At 37.3% G+C, this 18,305-nt stretch overlaps 2 protein-coding genes across 2 annotated transcripts; one reads left to right on the top strand and one right to left on the bottom strand.

The window, feature by feature from the left end:
- The first annotated feature begins 586 nt into the window (after positions 1 to 586).
- Positions 587 to 3,229, top strand: LOC149837872 (photosystem I subunit O-like). The gene is made up of 4 exons (XM_090006240.1): positions 587 to 734; positions 1,918 to 1,990; positions 2,082 to 2,261; positions 2,984 to 3,229. Exons 1-4 carry the CDS (start codon positions 632 to 634, stop codon positions 3,072 to 3,074), a joined length of 447 nt encoding a protein of 148 aa, XP_089862366.1. The 5' UTR covers positions 587 to 631; the 3' UTR covers positions 3,075 to 3,229.
- LOC149837871 (uncharacterized) lies at positions 2,891 to 12,402 on the bottom strand. The gene is made up of 10 exons (XM_090006239.1): positions 11,836 to 12,402; positions 8,706 to 8,892; positions 8,470 to 8,603; positions 8,200 to 8,312; positions 7,594 to 7,717; positions 6,763 to 6,918; positions 5,807 to 5,962; positions 5,193 to 5,272; positions 4,327 to 4,376; positions 2,891 to 3,400 (listed from the first exon to the last, which is right to left on the bottom strand). Exons 1-10 carry the CDS (start codon positions 12,268 to 12,270, stop codon positions 3,273 to 3,275), a joined length of 1,563 nt encoding a protein of 520 aa, XP_089862365.1. The 5' UTR covers positions 12,271 to 12,402; the 3' UTR covers positions 2,891 to 3,272.
- Positions 12,403 to 18,305: the final 5,903 nt, after the last annotated feature.

Here is an 18,305-nt window from a genome sequence, read left to right as displayed (position 1 = left end):
TGAAAAAAAAAACTATAACTTTCTACTTGATAGTATAAAATAGTCTCGACCAGGTCAAGTAACGAACCTGACCAAGCAAGTGAATTAACTAGCTTTTAGGATCAGACATCCAACATAATCTGAATTCCTACTGTCGGGCTTGGTAAAGTAAGGTGGTTCCAATTAACAATGGCATTAGGATTCAGTTCTAAATCTGTTTGTGTGCAAACATATCCAATTAGCTATTTTATGCTATTAAGATCCAGATTTTGTGCTGCCCTTTTCCATCCGAATCCAAATGTAACTTCGAATACAGTTAGCCAATATTAGATAAGGTCGGGTTCAGTAAAGTCTACATCCAAACCAAATCCAAACCCGTTCACCAAAACTGAGTATATCCACCAACCTTATCATACCATGACCAATTTCAAAGCCTGGTGGCAGTTTGGTCATTTTGGGAAGAACAAGAATAAATAGTGCAGTAGTTCACAAATTAGGCTTATCCACATGGATCTCTATCTTGCATCCTATTGGTCCATATTCCCAACTCTCATCCACCACTCTATCCAATACCATAAAAAGCCTCAACCACACAACACTCCTCACAGTGGGAGTGGAGGAAGGCCCTGATCTTCTTCACACGTGTGAGGGAATGGCAACCATGGGAAGCAGCGTATTGAGATTACCAGTTGCAGGCTTGCGCACTTCTTCCCTCTCCCCTTCACGCCCTCCATCAAGGCTTAACCTTCAATCTAGTACGTCCATTTTATGACATATTATGTACCACCCATCACTTGTTTTACATTTCCTTTAGTATTGATTTAGCTTCTCTATGTGAAATGAACACAGAAACTTTGTTTACAATAAAATCCCAATCATTTTTTTTTATTAACTACCTCTAGCTGTTGCTTTAAAAGATTAATGAGTAACCTTCAGTATGTCCATTTGATGACTTAATTATGTACCTATCACATCTTTACATTTCCTCTAGTTTTTATTTGGCTTTCTCATGTGAAAACAAACATGGAAGTTTTGGTTGTAACCAAATGCCAAGTATTTTCCATGACAAATGTCAATTGAAAATTTTGAAATTGGAGGTCCTAGGGAATCAGGATTTCTCTTGGGGGTCTTTGTTACACAGCAGGACATGCAACGCGGCTTTGCCACTAAAGCCGTTCCACATGGAAAATACTTCCTCGGGGGTGGTGGTGCAGCACCACTTTCACACGAAAGTATGTTTCTTATGAAAGACAGTGGGCCCACTGTTAAACTCTAGCAGGGTGTTCGTTTCACGACCCATGGGAAAGAGGCCCTCTTTCATATGAAAGAAAGAGTGCCGCTTTCCCATGTTTTGGGAAGGGAAGACGCCCACTATCGTAAGAAACAGTGCCTCTTTCCCAAGGGTGAAACAAATGCCTACATCAGAAAGCGCTAGTGGGCCCCACCATTTCCCTACAAAAACGGTGATTTGCATATGAAAATAGTGTTGACAGCAGTTTCCTGCAAGGTTCTCAAAAAAAAAAAAATTTCTTCTAAAAAAAGTTTCATGCAAGGTCGTGCATTTCGCAAAAGAAGGATCCCATGAGTAGGTGTGTAGCGAATGCATCCAAGGGTGTGTTTGGATTCAGCTTTCTTATCGAAAAAGGGTGTATTTGGATTTAGAGAATTAGCTTTTACTTCAATCAAATTCCATTAAATCCTTTGGCGATTTTCCAGCCACAAGAGGAATTTAGTGCAATTGAATTCCAATTCTACTGAATTCTATGAATCCACACACGTCCTAAACGTCCAAAATGTAGACAAAAGAAATTTTTAAAAATGAATGCCCAACAGAATGGGTTATTGGGAAGAGAAAGTAGGGAGTTTTGCTAATCTGCACATCTTTATGTGCAATTTATCTTGGTTGCCAAATTTTTATTCATTTGATTTTGTTTGTAGGTTTCCTTAGATCACCTGTAATCAATGGAAATCCCCTCAAGCAAATATCAAGCTCAAATGGGAGGTTCACATGGTACTTATTTATAACCTTCCATTGTTATCATCTGTCCTTTCCTTTTTGTATATGTAGAATACTCACTTTAGTCATGATATGCGGTTCTCAGTTTCAAGGGTGATTGGCTGCGCAAAGACCTTAGTGTCATTGGTTTTGGGTTGATTGGTTGGATTGCACCATCCAGCATCCCTGCCATCGATGGCAAGAGCTTGACTGGGCTCTTCTTTGAAAGCATTGGAACTGAGCTTGCTAATTTTCCTACTGGCCCTGCTTTGACCTCTCAATTCTGGTTAGTTTACATAAATTTTCACTTACCAAAGTTTTAATTACAATTCATCTTTAGAGACAAATTAGAATAATCAGTTACTTATGTATCTTCCAGCTCATTCCTATGTAAAATTCTTCTTGTTTATAATCCTATTTTTTCTATATTTTTTTGACTTATTTACTGAATATTAGCTCCCTATTCTTTTTTACAGGCCCTCATTAAATTATAATTGTTGTTGGCTATTACTTTACATGAAATGCCATCTTGTATTGCCTGAATCTCTGAAAATCTATTCACTATCAATATCACAAATCTAATTATTGGAAATTTCTTGGCCAGGGAAAATCTAATGATAATTTTTTTTAGAAAATTCTTGATAAATTATCAGCATATACGAAAACTAAAAAAAAGTATAGGAAAACATAGATGAAATTAAATAAGAAATTTTAAGCTATAGAAATATTTAAAGAACACTTATCGCTTTAACTTTGCACTAAAATCATGATATTTTCCAAGATAGATGGTGTTTTAAAAATATCACTTTCTTGGGATGGCATATGAAAGTATCACAATAAAATCATGATGTTTTCAAAGTATAGCCTATATGCCAAAATGTGATTTTAGAATGCAGAGAATTCTAGATCATGAGATGCCAAAAATGACCTAATTTTCTGGTTAGAAAACAATTATACACTAAAATACACATGCCTGAGTGATCATCTTTCTTCTTCATGTGGTAACAGGTTGTGGTTGATCACATGGCACCTAGGTTTATTCTTGTGCCTCACTTTTGGGCAGATTGGCTTCAAGGGTAGGAATGAAGGGTACTTCTGATTTCAGCGTTCTCAGCTCCTATTATGTACTTGTGTTCTCATGTAACAGAAAATTTGAATATGAACTTTCCATGTCTATATTCAACTTCTCATGACAATCATGTCATTTGATTGTATAATTGTTCATTTGGGAATCCATCTGCTTTCTTCTTTCTCCTTTATTTGCCACAAGATCTCCACATGATAAAAAATGCAGTGACTAAAGAGCCAACTCTTCATAGTAGAGCTTCAACCACTTTGCTATGATCTGCATCTCCCTCTTGCGCACCTCTTTAAGCCATTTAGGATCTTCTTTTGTTGAGAACCTTAAGTCTACATGGTGAGCTCCTAGAATAGCAAAAGAAATAAAATTAAATAATACAAATTATAGTATTACAACACACGAGGACCCACACATACACACAGTTGTGGGAACTAGTTGCATGTGCCACAATGTGTTTGCTCCACTGGAGTAATGACCCAAGGCATTCATGATCAATGGTGTATGTTTCTGCAGACATAAAGGCTAAACTTGGGCTTCATCAATATCATAGTAAAAATGTCCTAAGTTCATGAACCTCAAAGTTTCACTAGAGTCCAATCTACAACCTCGATTATGAATGTTGCACTTTCGTGTAACTTGACCAAGACTGGATCGGCCTGTGCATGCTTGACCACCTGAATGCCAATGTGTGCAAAATATGTGTCCATGGGCCCATGTTATGCATAGGGCCTATGCACACATGTTCCCATAGGATTGGCAGACAAGTCATTGAGCATGCTTGAGTTGATGCCTTCATATGGTCTCGACCATGTTTCATGAACTGAACTATCTGCCACATCCATAAAAGATGCTGGATGTGGTGCATCTGCGGAAGCTGTTAGGGGAATGTCAAGTACTGTTGGTTTATTTATCAAAGAAAAATCACGTGTATTATAGAGAATTAATTGGTTAATCGGGCATTCAGAAACCAAGGACATGAACTGCACTTCAAGTGCGCCGCATCTATTGGTATGTTGGGAGAGTATTTCTCCATCATGCCGAATGGGACAGACCAGTATCTCTTTCAGTTGTGGGCACCTGAATGTTACTGAGATTGGTCATGTCTCATATGACACCTTGACTACCCTGAAAATATGGCATGATCAAGCACTTGTACAGTTGATAGCAAATAATGACTGGACTCAGCAAGGTTGTGAATTTTGTGATGTGCATAACAAAAGTAACACCACATATGCTTGCAAAAATAAAGAGATTGGATATCTAAAAATACCTTCAGCTGCAACTATAGCCACAATGGTATCTGACAAGTTCTCCATTACCCTAGGAAGTATTCAGCATTCACAGAAAAAATTGAAGTTAGAAAGAAACCATGGGAGTTTCTTGATGATAAAACTGCATAAATGGATGAAAATAGGTGAGAATGTCATAAGAACTTAAATCCTCTATCCTTGAACTTGAATAGATCTGATGAGAGAGAAGTCTCTTCTCTATAATCTCTGTATTCCTGATAGAAGCAGTTACGCTTGTGCTTCTTTTTATAGGATAAGCACTCTCAATTCAGGCTAAAACTTGGATTACTTGGTTTTGTTCCAAACGGTTTAGAATCCTGTAAATTGGATCCATCTGTGAACTGTTACATGGATAGAAGATCCAACCAAAGGCTATGAATATCAAATAATTTATGTTTTCAGAGGACTGGAACCATCACTTTGTGAATATATCAGGTTGAGGCTCGTAACTTATTCTATGAATGTGGATCTAAATCTAGTAGGATCTCTATAATTTGAATTTGGAAATCATCCATTGAATCAAACTAGATCCATCATATTTACACCCTAAGCAGAAATGGTGCTTTCAAATAGGTAATCTCCTCTTTTCCAATGAACTATTTGACCTCGTGTCTTAATAGCTTCCACTTCCACATATTAAAAAAATTGAACTTCAAATTCATAAATCCAGTGTTATACCAAAGTAGCTGTGGAAATGGTCACCGAAACCTGTTTAACTTCACAAAATTATCCATGTTGCATGTTCTGCTAAACTCAATTTAATTTGGTTTATTCATTTTGAAATGATCAAGCAGTTCTTAACTAGTAAGAAGAATGAACTAAAATATTAAAGAGAGTCAGGCCTTACCCTCCTGCACTCCATGGATCTCTTAACCCATTGAAGAAGATTATATTGCTTCCAAACCTTCTCAAGACCCTCTCGATATTCTACCAAAACAAAGCAAAACTTTTCAAAATATATATTGCACTAAGATATTCATAAGTTAACTAATACTCATTTATCATGATGAGCACAAAGCCTCTAGAGTGCATTTTGGTGCTAAAAAAAAAGAATTTCCAAGGACTTTTTGTTTTTTCATGCTACAATTTCTCAAAACATTCAAACCCATTCTATTAGAAATTTTAGAGATTTCTAACCCCATAAGATTAGCTGAAAAGTTAAAAAAATCTAGAAAATTCTATGGCAAATTTTTAGTGATGAAAAACATGTAAAAAACAAGAAAAAGAAAGAATTCCATCCCAAGACCCAACATTGAGTTATCTAGTGCCAACCATTCAAACTCAGGGCTCGAAAGGAATACAATCAACCAGCCAAGTTTAGTAGGTTTGATCAACTTTCATAAGCCTACACGAGTCTTTTTCAAGCAAAATTCTAGAAATGGTTGCCCTCTAGCAGAGGTAGTCTACTACTCTGATAGCTCTGTTTTAATATGAACATATATGAAGTAGTTTAATACTTACATGGCCACCAAATTCAGTAGTGATCCAGTGCGGCCTTGGCTTTATCCCATATGCTTGTAAACAATACTCCTCACGAGCACTATAGTTATAAGTTGAAGGGGGAAATATACTCTCTTTGTCATTGCCACCAGTAGGAATTATCATCTCTGTGCAGGCCTAGAATAGATATACAAACGAGAATGTTAAGGGAAAGGGGCTAGGCTTGTAAAATGTACAGAAGTTTTTGCCAGCACTTCTTGATCTGTTTGACTTTTTATGTAAGGAAAGATCATGTGATTACTCTTTGACATTAGTTTCAGCTTTCTTTTGGGCTTGATTTTGGTTCAGTTCTAAATATATTATTTGTAATAAAGAAGCAAAAGCTTTCCAATTTTTTTTTCAAAAGAAAGAAGTAATGAATTCAAGATGGCTTATATGGAGCCCCAAAGGGGTTTGGTGCAGTGGGATGGGGCCTAGACCGCTAGGCAGGCGGTCTAGATTCAAATCCCATGGGCATCACCCCTTGCGCAAGCCGAAGTGTGGTGACTCCTTGGGGGAAAGGGGTAATCCCATGGAGTTTTACGCTGCCAGGACAGTGATCGTAAGTACGGCAGGTAGAGCCAGCACGGCTAGGTCTCTGATCCTGGGGGCGGTTTCTCTGTGTAAATATAAAAGAAAAGATGGCTTATATGGAATCAAGAATTTGCTAGAGTTCTCCAAAGACCAGCTTTCGTTCAAGTTGAAACAAGCTTACTCAAGCTTTGAATCAAACCAAGCTTACTGAAGCTTTGAATCAAACCAAGCATACTGAAGCTCTGGACTACAATGGGCTTGGTTGAGCTGGCACATGTGAAACAGAACCAGGTTTGTGACTCCTGTATCTCCACTGGTAGCTATGAGTTTCATAAAATTCTTTTTCTCCACTGATGGACATACTGTCAAGATGTTTTAAGTGCATGGTGGGAAAAAGATGAAACCTGCCACGACCACACACTCGTCCCATGGGAGTCAGAGACATCATCGATATTAAAACATGCAGCATTCCCAGTGTAATTATAGAAGATATTTGCTGCCCTGTATATCTTATTCATGGTGTCATTCCATGCCTTTGGATCATCAACAGCCTTGCACATCTGGATCAAGAGGCAACAGTTCTTTAGCAATCAGAAGACAATGGATGAAACCAGAATATCAAGTTCAAGACATAAGCACTATTGCCATGTTTAGAGAGTCATTTACCTTGGAACTATTATAAATGGGTGAGTTCAGAACTTTCACACACTTACCCATGAAAATAGCACTCAGCTACAGAGTTGAGCAGAGGAATGCAGTTGCTCAAATATAACAATGTGATCATGCAGTCACATTCTATCTCTTTTCTTCCTAAGGCACCATAAATGTAATGAACACATGGCATGCCGGTGACTTGGGATTGTGTAATAGTCCTGAAGGTGGGGCTGGTGATGAAGATTTATTTGTAGGCCTGGTGCAAGCGTACAACCCATAAAGCAGAAGGACCACTCATACAAGTTCTTTGTTTAGTGTCACCATGATATGAAGATATATTCTTTAGATTGGTATTGCTAATGCAAGATAGTTTACTCAATTCATCATTTAGTTTTCTCTTAGCTGGTACATTACTAGGAGATGATACAGAACTTAAAATTTAGGTAAATTCATGCATCAGACGAAATTTGAACAAGTTCATAAGCACCGATCTTCTACTAATCATTTGATGAAGCCGTTGAGAAAGTTTCAACAGTATTATTGTTTCATGCAAAACATAAAAAATTACTGGCCAGACTGACCTGTTTCACTGGATTTGCTGGGAGAGGCTGTATAAAATTTGCAGCAGTTGGATAGTCGGTCATGGCAGCATAAAAATACGCATTCCTCAGCCATCCCTCCAGTGAAGATGCACTGATCAATTTGCTGCAAGCAAGAGAAAATGAAGGTAAGGGATGACATCGTTAGCACCAACCTGATTCAATCTCTGATTCAATGAATCAGATGAAAAGTTTTGGTTAAGCTTTGGTAATCTTGGATTTAAGTCCTGCTTATTTGGTCTGAGAATAGGCCTTCATCAGTCAAGTCTTTTGATTGGGCAAGCTACGTATGACTAGGCAAGCCTCTGCTACATCCAGCTCAAACCAATTCCCGAGTCATTGCTTCATCATGTTAACAAACATGGGATTCTGATCTTCCCGGGAAAATGATACCCCAGGAAAATCTTTTTTTTTTTTACAGTTCAAAGTTACCCTAAATATATTTGGATGGCCAAAATGCGAGACATCACACATGAGAGTACAAACGAAAAGGAACAAAACTTAAATATGAAAAAGGAAATAAGGGACTGTAAGCAAGTAGTAGCGAATATCCGAATTCAGATAGTCACAGGGCACAAGGAACCATACTCGCATAGCTTGAATGATTTTGTGAGTTGGTCTAGACCGCTTCGCTTCCCTGCTATGCCTTCAATTTGCTGCCATGAACCTTTGATTATCTTGTAGCACTCCTCACACTCACTCTGCCAGCAAAAATTCAATCATTATATATATATATATATATATATATATATATATATATATATATATATATATATATATAGAGAGAGAGAGAGAGAGAGAGAGAGAGAGAGAGAGAGAGAGAGAGAGAGAGAGAGAGAGAGAGAGAGAGAGAGAGACCCTGAAATCACGAGTGACTACTCTGGAGAAACTGTTAGGAGGGACTATATCATCAAAATAAATAACAGGAGCAGAAGAGGCCAAAGCTCCAATGGCAACATGTGGGTACTTCAACCTAAACCAAGCGGCCAACACTGCAAAGCCAAATAATCTCATAAATATATGTAGAATTGTAACAAAATTCATGGAATCCAATGAAGATATAAAATTGAAGAACTCATGGAACACTTCCATACTTCCTCCATAGGATCCCCCATAGACCACAACAGGGCAATCCTCTGCAGATAGATTCTTCTTCAAGTCGATTATCAGAGTGGCATAATCAGCCAGAGCTTGAGTTGCACTCAGATATCCAAGGGTACTTGAATTTTTATATGCTTCCTCCTTGCTTCCAAAAGGGATGGATTTACCATAGTACCTATGCTGCGCCACAATCCACAAAGATACTGCCATCAAAATTCAGCAAAAGAACAGATACCCACATTCCAAAAATGAGAATAATGAGTACAGTAATATGTAATAGAACTCAAAAGGACCAAGCTCCATTGAATCGTGATTCCAGCCCAAGGACAACCAGTGTAACCTTTTGCCTTATGCAAACAAGTGTTAAGGATAGACAGAGGAGAAAAGTAGTAAAATTTTAGAGGTGGCAGCAAAATTCTGTTGGAATGTTTGTAAACTCTACGTTGGAACAACAAGTGATTTTCCCTGTAAGTTGTGAAGATTCTGAAGAGTTGATTGATGGTACAGGAAGCACCTGATTTAGGACACAAATTTCTCATGTGATCCACCTTCATAGCATGCAAACGTGCCCTTTGCTGTTTGTTTCGCCTCCTTTCGTATCAAAGAGGCCATCTTTCATAAGAAAGAGGGCCTCTTTCTCACATGGGGTGAAACAAAGATCCCTGGGAACCCGCCAAATTTCCCAACTCCTCCTCCCGTACGCAGAGTAGTTTCCTGCGTGGCCGCATGGGTATGCCATTCAACAGAAAGTTGCTTCCAATGAGTAGGTGTGTAATAAAACGCACCGTCGCACCCTTTAGGGGTGTAGCAGGGTTGGGTACGTATACCGTCTCTACCCGATGTCTTGAACCCGTTACAAACTGATAATGGTAGACCCACGGATTTGGGTTGGATCCAAAAAAGCAGACCCGTAAAAAAACAGGTCGGGTTTTGGGTATTGTAAATAAAGACCCGAACCTTAACGGATTTGATATGATTATGTACCCAGACCCAAATAGTTCAACATATTTTAAAACCGAGCTAACCCAAACTCGACATTATGTACCCAAACCCACATTGTACCCTAAACCCGAACCAACCCGACTATATACATGAACCAACTTGTACCGAACCTGTTTCATACCCAATACATCTAAAAGTTTTTAATTGGTAAATATTAATTATATATTCAATTAATCATTTAAAGATGTTGATAAACTTAAAATTAATATGCATTTCTTTTTAATAATCTAAACTTTAATTCATTTTTGCATATACTTCCCCTTTTGTCATGGAAATTGCTAGATTGAAGTGAATCCCAGAATAATACTCTAAAATTCATTGAATTTGATACATTTTGAATATGATATATCATTGTTTTTTTTTGTTTTGACTTAAAATGTTTGGTTGGCGTTGATATATTCTTTTTATATTCAGATTTTGACATTATTTAGAATAGTTATTTAAGCTTGTATTTTGTTAAGCAATAATCTTTTTAATATAATGTCGATTCCATTAATTTACATATTTTTTATTGTTGAATAATTAGGTTTAGAATACTGATTATATCAAGACACAAGATGAAACCCGAACATATTAACCTATACGAGTTTACCTTTTTCTGGCCATACCCAGACCTGAACCTGATCCAAATCAAAATGGGTCTACTAAAGACCCGACCTGATGTTTACCCGAACCCATTAACCCATATGGGTCTACAGTTTCTAGCTATACCTGAACCTGAATTACATTTGGTCAGGTTTGGGTCTTATTTTTAGACCCGGTTCAGAATGGGGTCTGATAAAACCCTATCCGGTTACACCCCTACCTGCTCGTACTCGGCTCATGAGCTTGTCACGAACTGAACTCATCACGAGCTCGTTGTTAGCCGATCAGGATATTGCTTGTTTTTCAACAAATTTGTTTTTTAAGTATTTTAAAATTTGATAGCATATAAACTATGCACAATAGGTGTATAAAAATCCATATAATATGTATAAAACATAAAACTTATAAATATATGTTTAGCATAAGTAATGTATATGATAAATATTAACAAGTCTGCACAAAGTCAAGCCGAGCCGTACACCTCTTGTTAATAATGCTCAGCTCATGTACGCTTTACGAGCTGCCCGTGGCCTGCCACGACGAGCTCAATTTTAGAGTCTAAATGAGTTCTGAGTGAGTCAAACAAGACGAGTTCGTCAGCAGTTCATCTCATTCCCTAGCCCTGTTTATGCCTCTTAGTTTAAGCAAAGAATTTGACCAAGGTCATATATCGCTAGAATATCTATTATGGACGCGATCCACGATACTAAGTAGTAGCAGGGATGTCAACAAATCAGATTTGGATTGGATATCCTACCGAGTTGGGATCAATATAATTGGATTAGTAGTGAGAGGTTTGAAACTCATGCTTGCACGCACACACAGTTATCCTTATCAATGTTGACCGCCACATATTTTTCGATGTTGGTAGTATATATATATATATATATATATATATATATATATATATATATATATATATATATATATATATAATTCTAACCATGCAGAAGTGTTCTACACAATCAAATTATTAGGGATCATCTTTTGAATCATTTGATTCCAACAATTAAGCAGACCTTTTTAAGGGTTAATTAGAAATCAATGGCCCATAAAATTTCAAATCTAAAATGTTAAACAATCATATTTTTCTTCAGGACAAGAGCAGAATCCTAGTGAATGGAACATGCTTAAGGTTAAATCAACAAAAAACTGTGTCTAACACTAGTGCACATATATAGTCACTAGAATATGAGAACTAGAACATTTTCAATACTTTTTTTTTGCAAATCCAACTATGTGAAATGGTGAATTTGCTAGGAATCAATCATTGGATCATGTATTTTTGATAAAAATGTGATTTTTAATGCTTGAATATAAATTATGAGCCATTGATTTTAAAGCCTTAAAAAAATCCAGTTTATGCATTCTTATAAAACCAAGCATGTAGATCACATCGGTTAAATTCAAGAAAAAGAACAAAAAATCCATGAAAATTGCTGTTGTTCTCATATTTCCAGTTCTCATATTTTAAGAGAGAGAGAGAGAGAGAGAGAGAGAGAGAGAGAGAGAGAGAGAGAGAGAGAGAGAGAGTACCTCTACGAAGAGAAGAAGGGCACTGAAAGTAGGAGCATTTTCAAACATCAACCCGGTGTTCTGAGCAAACCACTCAATATCTCCTTCATTTCCGGTGTACACAAAGATGGGGGACTTCGACTTTGGTCCACCCCAATAGCTAGAGTTGAGGAGGTACCTCTGTGGGAACGTCTGGTAGCTCTGAGGTTGGTAATTGAAGTGATCCAGAGTCTGCACAAAGTACTTCGTCTCGTAAACAGGAGGGCTGCTAGATACTGCATAGGAAGATCTATGACTGGGAGATAATGAAGATGATGGGAAGAACAGAGGGGCATGGTTTAGTGCGCAGTTTGATAGAGAGAAGAATGAGGGGAAGACGATGAAAACAAGGGTGCACAAAGAGACTCTCATAGCTTGTGAAGAAGAAGAAGAAGAAGAAGAAGTGGAGGAAGGCATCGTAGGACTCGAGGAATGATTGGTGGCACTGGTAGTGATACAGTGCCTTTAGATATGTGAAAATTGAAATTCAAACGTTGGTTGATCTGCTCTCAGACACTTCTTTGTGAAGACCCTTCAAATTATAATGGAAAATTAAGGCTACGTTTTGTTTTGCTCGTGTTTTAGATTTGCCTGCATTTGTAGTTCTAGGTCACATGGACACAGAAGAAACAGATACGCTTACTTGATCTAGACAATACATATTTTTTAATTTTTTTAAACTAGGGATTTAAAAACTTTGCTAAAATATTAAAATATATTAACATGACACGGAACGACATCTCATGCTGTCATCAAAACATAGAGGCTTAAATAATGTGTCCTTTTAACATTGCTCACAGGGACACGCCATTTTGGTCACATGTCCCTGTTGACATGACTGGACGCGCTTAGACATGATGATGCTTTGGGCCAGTAAACTAGTCAAACGAACCAAACAAAGGATGTTCAAGCTCGACCCATTTTTTGTCTTGACCAAGCCCAGCTGAGCTTGTGCTTATGAAAAGCTCGAGCTAAACAAGCCAGGCACGATTTAGCTCATTTACAAAAAGGAAAAAAAAACGTTGTTTAGAGTTAAAAATAATATAATTTGAACCCTAAACCTATTAAGATAAGCTCAAACTAGCATATTTACAAAAAATAAATAGTTGTTTCAAATATGTAATTAAGAAATAATTTTAAACTTATTGCTTGCAAGCCAAACACTTCAAACATCTTCACTCTATGCTATAAAATATATGTGAAACATATTTGTTATTAATTAATTAGACTGTAGGAGCCGAAAACATTGGTTGTTCATGTTTGAGATTGCTGAGTATGTTCCACAAGTTCAAACCAGCTCTTTACAAGCCGAACATGAGCCAAGTCACGAGTGGCTCATCTCATTTCCCAGCCCTAATGATATTGATAGCGACATCTCTGAGTATTATTTAATAGTTTTAGTAATATTTCATAAAAAAATGTATTTTGTGTGTTAAAATATCAAAAAATGTTTTTTATTGATTTTAAAATAAAAAAAATCCACATCCTTGTCTCTTATCCTTTAAAAAAAAGGAATGCTAAATTGGTCCTAATCAAAGAATAGGTGATGGCCAACCTATCACTACGACTTTTTTGTCTGCAGTATGAAGAGGACGACAGTCTGTGTATTATTGAAGGCTATTTTTGGAACTCAGTCGTTTCACATGCATGTATTGAAAGAAAAGGATGCACAATTATGGCCAAAAAGTGAGCAGCCACACATGGAGGAGAACACAACCAAACAAGAAAATGGTGGCAAACTGCACCCCACCCTACTGTAGCACAATGCTTTCAATCCAGGTCAAAATGTCATTTTTTTTTTCAAAAGCCGATATAATGCAAAAAAAAAGAAGACAATTTCTTTAGGATTAAAAGAAACCCTTCTCGCTTATTATTGCATTTATCTGAGTGATTAACAAACGATGAAAATCTTTATTTTGCCTTCCTCTTGCCTTCCTCTACCCCTATAATTGGAATCTATAGCCATTATTTTCATAATATTGTCTATTCTGAAGATGCTGAATTTTATCATAATATTATTGCAATAAATATGAATTTGTATTAATTCTATGATATTTGTATTATTATATTTCTGTATTTACTGGTAATTTTTCCCGAGATTTTTTTTGGTGAAAGACTTGATTTTTCAAAATACCACAATATTTTCTCTCACTATAGGATTTTTCTGAGAACGACATTTGTGGACATTGTGTTCAGTTGTCTGCCTATGAACAAGACCATGGAAAGCATAGCTCAAGAGCCAGGCTAAACTCAGATCCTGGGTTGGATCTTGGTCCAGTTAAGACTGAGCCAGTTATAATTGATGGTTCTCAAAGTTGGTCACTCTATGTAGGCTTGGTACGAGCCCACTAGCTGTTTTAGATGGGTTCCACTCGATCACGTGACGATTAGATTAGTTCATAACTTGGCTGTGTTCTGTACTCTGTAGCTGTGTTGGACATGGTGGGACTAAGTTGGATCATTGTAAAACAATCCAATGCAGGCTCATGTAGGGATGGCAGTGGACCAGGGGGAAACGGGCCCCCGCCCCGCCTCACCCTGTTTGGACCGGGGATGGAGGACATGAAACGGGGATGGAGGTTAAAATCAAAACCCATGCAGGGATGGAGGCGGGGATGGACTTACACTTTCTCCCGCCCTGCCCCGTTCCTGTCCCGATCCCTGCCTTACCCTGCCCTGCCCCATCCCCAATCCTTCTTTAGGGATGACAATGGACCAAGGGGAAATAGGCCCCGCCCTGTTTGAACAGAGGATGCAGGACATGAAACTAGGATGGAGGCGGGGATGGAGGTTAAAATCAAAACCCGTGCGGGGATGGAGGCGGATATGGAGGGCAGGATTTTGAGACGTGGCAGCGGTGGAGACCTTGTCCTTCACCCCCGCCCCGGTCCACTGCCATCCCTAGGCTCATGATGTCCAAGTGTGAATTCAAACAGATTGAGTCTCCCAGGTCTGTTATAATGCTGACATGGATCTTATTTTAATTTAATATTTTTTGATATTTTTAATGGTATTTTAATAAAAATATATTTTAAATATAAAAATATCAAAAATAGTTTTCATTGATTAAAAAAAAGTCAGTGTTCTCATGTCTTATTTTTGATTTTTTTCCAACTATTCTTTTTTGAAAACCAAATCTCGAGGAAAGCCTAGACACGTGTATGGGATAGAATCACTAAACAGGACTGAGCAAGCTCATATTTAAAGCACCACAATCTCTCTCTCTTGTTGGGCCCCATAACTGACAAATTATATCCCAAAAAAGCATATAGTAGATATGAATTTGGATCCTGATTTGAATCAGATCCCATAAGGTTAGATTGAATCCAATTTCAAAATAATCCAGCTGGGCCCATTTTAAGGGCTCCTACCCATTGGAATCTAAGACCCATGCATTGAGGGTCTTGGGCAGTGGGTTAAGAAACCAAAGGGGAAGAGACCCCCCTCTTCCTCCCTAACATCTCAAGCAATTGATAGGTCTTCAAAGAAAATTTCAGGTTATTTTGGAGATTCATATCCAACCAAACCACTGGGTGCGAGTGTTGAGTTTATTTGGGATAGATTATGTCAAAAGTCTTTTGATAGACTTAAGATGTACCTTCTCAATTCATCTGTCCTAAAACCTCCCATCCTAATAAAACCTTTATTCATGTACCTACGGGTTAATGAGGTAGCACTAGGATGCCAATTTCCCAGTATAAGGATGATGAAAAAACAAAATATGTCATCTATCATATCAGCAAAAGCTTTGTTGAGTACGATAAGAAATACAATAAGTTGAAGAAAACATTGGGTGACTCAAAAGTTAAGACATTATATGCTACCATGGGCGGTTAGAATCCTATCTAGGCTCGATCTGATCAAATATGTTTTTAAAAAACTAGCCTTGACTAAAAATTACATGACAATAAGTCCTACTTATGAAATTTGATTTGAAGTACATCTCATAGAAATTGATCAAAGGGCAAGCCATGATCACCTAGCAGACTTACCCATGGATGAGAAAATTGGGGTGAAGAATGACTTAATGAAAAAATCTCGGTAGTAGAAGAACAAGAGAAAATTTGGCAATTGTACTTTGATGGATTTCAGAATATCAATGGATATAGGATTGGATTTGTTATTTACACTACAAGAATTTTGCGGATTAGCGACAAACGCTATCCAACTCTAATCCATCGCTGAACTGTTTAGCGACGGATTAGCGATGGATAGTTTCTGTCGTAATTTCTTGATTGCTAATTAGCGATAGAATTGATCTGTCGCTACTTTTGTCACTAATTCACGACAGATTAGCGAATGTCATGATCTATCGCGAGTTCGTCGCTAAATAAGCACTGATTTGGTTTTGCGACAGATACATATCCATCGCCAATCTGTAACGAAAATTTAACGACGAATACGTATCCATTTCTAATATCCATCACCAATTTAACGGCAGATTAGCGATAGATTACATTCCGTCGCAAAACATCAGCTGATTCAGTTTTTGAAACAGATAAATAACCGTCCCTAATCCGTCGCTAAATTGGCAACATATATTATTCATCGCCAAATACCGTCGCCATTTTGCGATTGAATTTATTCGGAAAAACCATTGCTGAATATTAACGACGGATAATATCCGTTGCAAATTTTAAAATAAAATAAAATAATTTTGTTTGAAATATAAATATCGAGAAAAAAATTTCTCATTATACAATTTATATAAGTTGTGTACATATAAAAAGTACGCATAAAAAGGCTTGGGCAATAATTTATAGCAATTGGTGCGTTTTAGTGATCTCACAAATACTTTAATCATCATTTTACTCTATTGGTGAATTTTGAACATGTTAAGGCTATGGATACATCACCACCTCCATAATTCTTGAATCAAATAGTGTGGCACTATGGTCACCTAACATAGGGTTATGGTATCTTCTATTGAAGTCATAGGCAAATTGGTATCTCTTGGGTCCCCAAGTGACCTTTGGCTTGAGGAAGCTACACTAACAGGATTTAGCTTGGTAGTACAACATAATGGGTAAACTATTGTGTTATCCACACGGTTACACAATAGTCTCAGGAATAGATCTTCATACTTAATAACTCGCATGGTTTCCGGCAGATTAGCCCAAGTTGTCTCTTCCAATCTACATAAAGGTTGCTGCTGATGAACTGGAGAGATAAAAAGGGGTTGAGCTGCAGGATCACTTTCATTCATTCCATCATTTAGGTCAAACATTTCCCTTGTAGCATTTTTGTTTTGGTGCTTCATTGTATTATTTAAATTAAATAATATAAGAAAACAAAAACATGGGTTGACCTCTTCGCATGCTCCATTTCAACTTGTTTTCGAGCAATTTCTGCAGCAGTAAATCCAAATGTATCAAATTGGAAAGAAGTGCTCAAGGTATCGCCATCCATTTCCTACAATTTGGGATGTAATTGCATAAGTGTAAGAATTTATGGAATGAGTTATCAAATATGTTTCCAAAGTACTAGTATACTGAATGAGACCATACACAAGGAACAATATTTTCCATTATAGATCTTTTTTGGGTATTTACCAGTGGGACATAACGTGTTATATATACAATGTTGCAAGAAATTGCTGTAGTCACAATCACAACTACCCCTTATCTACATGGGTTCAACCCTAAAGGTTGTATTTCCCCATTCATTTCTCAGGCCTAATGTTTGGTTCACCCTACACTACTTAAGCTACCTGGGATTAATATTTTCTTTGAGTGTCATCACCCATCATTAAGCAATTTACCCTTAAGTATCGTCTCTTCTGCATTGAGTCAACATTACAAATCCTATTTTGACATTCAATACTGTAGTTAAACCATGGTTACCATTTGCTTGAGTGGTCACTTTTATGAGAAGAGCAAAAGGAGAATGTACCACGCTCTGGCATGCATGAAGGTATATAGACTATTGGATGGCCTGTGGAAAGTGACTGAGTATATGATTCAAATGCAGCAACTGGAAGGAAAAGGTTTACTAGACTCAAATGAGTTTATGAATTTAAGTTTGCAGCCTTCTCCAAATGTTCGTCACTATAATGACTTCATTTCTGAAAGAATGTGTTGCTCACTCCTGATTCCATTACCAAACAAGAATTGAAAAATCAATAAGACAAATTTACATGGGGCCCTCTGTCAGTAAGGCTTGACCATTTGGGCCCACAATAAGCCTTGGCTCCTTGGCAAGTGAATGTAGTTGCTCCTAAATCTGAAAGCCTACCCAGAAAGTGTGATCTGTGAGGCATTCATAATCGGTGAACAATCATCTGTCCTCAAATAGGTTATCTATTGTAAACATCAATCTCAAGCTAGAGACTAGATATTTATTCATGAAATTCTTTTCAAACAATCAACCACAACATCTAACCAACAAGAGATAAGAATGCACATAAGATCCTTTTTTTCACAATAACGAATGGATGCAAGTCGCAAGACAAT

The sequence above is a fragment of the Nuphar pumila genome, chromosome 5 (assembly GCF_984573655.1).
Source record: "Nuphar pumila chromosome 5, dmNupPumi1.hap1.1, whole genome shotgun sequence".
Classification (NCBI taxonomy): Eukaryota; Viridiplantae; Streptophyta; class Magnoliopsida; order Nymphaeales; family Nymphaeaceae; genus Nuphar; species Nuphar pumila.
The sequence above is the reverse complement of the archived record's forward strand: the minus strand, read 5'-3'. Positions and strand labels throughout refer to the sequence as shown.

Coding starts and splice junctions, on each gene's coding strand:
- LOC149837871 (XM_090006239.1), bottom strand. CDS start 12,270: ATGCCTTCCTCCACTTCTTCTTCTTCTTCTTCTTCTTCACAAGCTATG. Junction 8,893..11,835: donor CCCTTCTTCTCTTCGTAGAG/GTACTCTCTCTC, acceptor ATTGTGGCGCAG/CATAGGTACTATGGTAAATC. Junction 6,919..7,593: donor CAGCAAATCCAGTGAAACAG/GTCAGTCTGGCC, acceptor CTCTTGATCCAG/ATGTGCAAGGCTGTTGATGA.
- LOC149837872 (XM_090006240.1), top strand. CDS start 632: ATGGCAACCATGGGAAGCAGCGTATTGAGATTACCAGTTGCAGGCTTG. Junction 1,991..2,081: donor TCAAATGGGAGGTTCACATG/GTACTTATTTAT, acceptor TGCGGTTCTCAG/TTTCAAGGGTGATTGGCTGC. Junction 2,262..2,983: donor GCTTTGACCTCTCAATTCTG/GTTAGTTTACAT, acceptor ATGTGGTAACAG/GTTGTGGTTGATCACATGGC.